This window comes from Malurus melanocephalus, unplaced genomic scaffold, assembly GCF_030028575.1.
Source record: "Malurus melanocephalus ecotype Western Australia unplaced genomic scaffold, MMel_1.1 scaffold_310, whole genome shotgun sequence".
NCBI lineage: Eukaryota > Metazoa > Chordata > Aves > Passeriformes > Maluridae > Malurus > Malurus melanocephalus.
In genome coordinates, this window is record NW_026623542.1 from 314,891 (window position 1) to 317,343 (window position 2,453).

General features: G+C 54.3%; 1 protein-coding gene across 1 annotated transcript in view; it reads right to left on the reverse strand.

Annotated features, from left to right (window-relative positions):
* MYRF (myelin regulatory factor) overlaps positions 1-2,453 on the reverse strand; it is a 44,668-nt gene that overhangs the window by 8,890 nt on the left and 33,325 nt on the right. The window contains exons 14-16 of the mRNA XM_057377322.1: positions 1,847-1,965; positions 1,288-1,448; positions 765-837 (exon numbers count right to left, since the gene is read on the reverse strand). Coding sequence (XP_057233305.1) covers positions 765-837; positions 1,288-1,448; positions 1,847-1,965 — 353 coding nt within the window. The remainder of the gene's footprint in view (positions 1-764; positions 838-1,287; positions 1,449-1,846; positions 1,966-2,453) is intronic.

Consider the following 2,453-nt stretch of genomic DNA (forward strand, 5'->3'; position numbering starts at 1 on the left):
GATCCCCTGGATCAGCCCAAGATCCCCTGGATCAGCTCAGGATCCCTGGATCAGCCCAAGATCCCCTGGATCAGCTCAGGATCCCCTGGATCAGCCCAAGATCCCCTGGATCAGCCCAAGATCCCCTGGATCAGCTCAGGATCCCCTGGATCAGCCCAGGATCCCCTGGATCAGCTCAGGATCCCCTGGATCAGCCCAAGATCCCCTGGATCAGCCCAGGATCCCCTGGATCAGCTCAGGATCCCTGGATCAGCCCAGGATCCCTGGATCAGCCCAGGATCCCCTGGATCAGCCCAGGATCTCCTGGATCAGCCCAGTCCCCTCACTGCCCCAGTCCTTGCATGGATCTCCCCCAGCCCATCCTGAGCTCTCTTCCTGCATCCTCAAAAATCCTGAACTCCCCAAGTTTAGTAGCCATTTAATGTCTCCATTAGGAAACACAAAGGAAGATTATGGAATCACTGAGGTTGGAAAAGCCCTATAGGATTGTGGAGTCCAATCACTCTCCCAGCACTTCCAAGGCCACCACTAATCCGTGTCCCCAAGTGCCACATCCACATGATTTTTAAATCCAACTAGCAATGGGGACTCCACCACTGGAGCCTGTTCCAGTGCCTGACAGCCCCTTTCCATGAAGAAATTTTCCCTGATATCCAGCCTAGCCCTCCCCTTTCAAAACCTGAGGCTGTTCCCCCAGTCCTCCTTTTCCCCCAGGCTGAGCATCTCCAGATCCCGGTGCTGCTCCTTTGGGACCCATCCCTTACCTTGCTGGTGACTTTGTGGGGTCTCTTTTTRTGGGGCACACTTCCCGCCCGGCTGAACTGGCTCCCAGTTTGGCTGCAAGGAGAAAGAAGGAATGGAGCTGAGCTGGGCAGGGGTAGCTTTCCAAGCCATTCCCAAGAAAAAACAGGATTTTCTGGGAAGAAAAAAACTTCTTTGTGGTGTGACAATCACAAATCCTTTTGGTTCTTTGCCACAAAAGCCTCAATTCTGCCCCAAAACCAGCACAAGCAGGGTCAGGATAGATATTTTGGAAGCATGGGAAACCCTTTGCAATGAGAAAGCCGCTGACTTTAGAGAAAAACCATTGAAAAAAAAACCATGGGAAAAAAAACCGTGGAAATCATTTCATCCTGGGTGGTTTTGGGCTGCTCCTGTGGAATTCCAAGCCTCCCAAAGTTCAGCTCTTTAAATCCACCAAGAGACACCAGCCACTCTCCTCATCTCTGYGTGCCCCTTGGAGCTTCCTGGGATCCAAGGGGACATTCCTGGTGGATCCACATGTACCTGAAGGCTCCGGAGCTCACGGTTGACTTCATGCTGTCCAGTCTCTTGAGCTTGGCCAGCTTGTGGCTCCACCTTTCCAGCTCGTCGATGCGTGTCTCCAGGTTGTCTGTCAGCTTGCACAGCTCCTTCACTGCCCCCACGTTCTCCATGAAGATGCGCTCCTGCCGGGGRATAAGGACAGCAAACTGAGATGGATGGGTCTGGATGATCCATGGGTGCCCTGGGAGATCGACCCCTCGATTCCCAGAGCATCAGCCAGGCTGGGAAAGGTCAGGAAAGGAGGTGCTCCAGGTTATCCTGACACGAGCACCTYAAGGAAGGGGAGATTGGGACAAGGAGCCCTCCTGAGGGAAATGCTGCCCAAATTTCACCAGCATCAGGCTGGTACCACCCTACAGCTGTCCAATATCCACCCAGGGCTGCTCCCGACTTCTGGAAGACCAGCCAGGTCTGAAACTCATCTGAGAGCATTTCCCAGGCATCACAGTTTCCCTCTCTTCCATTCCCAGCTCCACRATTGCCTCCAGCCAGGCTCATCGTCCCCCTGACTCTCACCAACCTTGTTCACCACCAGGAAGTTCTCCAGGGTTTTCCCATTGGAAAAGACCAAGTCCCCAGTGTCCTTCACAGCTTCTGGGAGGATCTCCTTGACTTCCTGAGCAATGACACCTGCGTGGAGATGGAACAGTGGGATGGGATGGGATTGGGATGGGATGGGATGGGATGGGATGGGATGGGATGGGATGGGATGGGATGGGATGGGATGGGATGGGATGGGATGGGATCATCCTGCACCCCCTGGACACTCCAGGAGTGACACCAGGGGTGTCCCCTCCTCATTCCAAGCTGTGCAGGATTGAGCAGGGCTCCTTGGAGACCCTGAAGGGCAGAAGATGGCCAGACAAGGCTGGTTCCCAAATTCTGTGGACAGTGATCACCATCCTGCCATAGTATGGAGAAACCTTCTCCTGTGGGAAGCGTCCCTCACTAAAGAGSGAGTTTCATTGGATTCCTTAATTTAGGAGGTGAGAAGGCCCCTCTTGCCTACCCCACACCTGGGGAGCCATCCTGGGGCTGAGCTGGGTAAAGCCCCCGGGAAAGGCAGGGAATTCCTGTGGGTGTATTCCCATGGGATGTTCCTGTCTCAGAGGTGTATTCCCATGGGA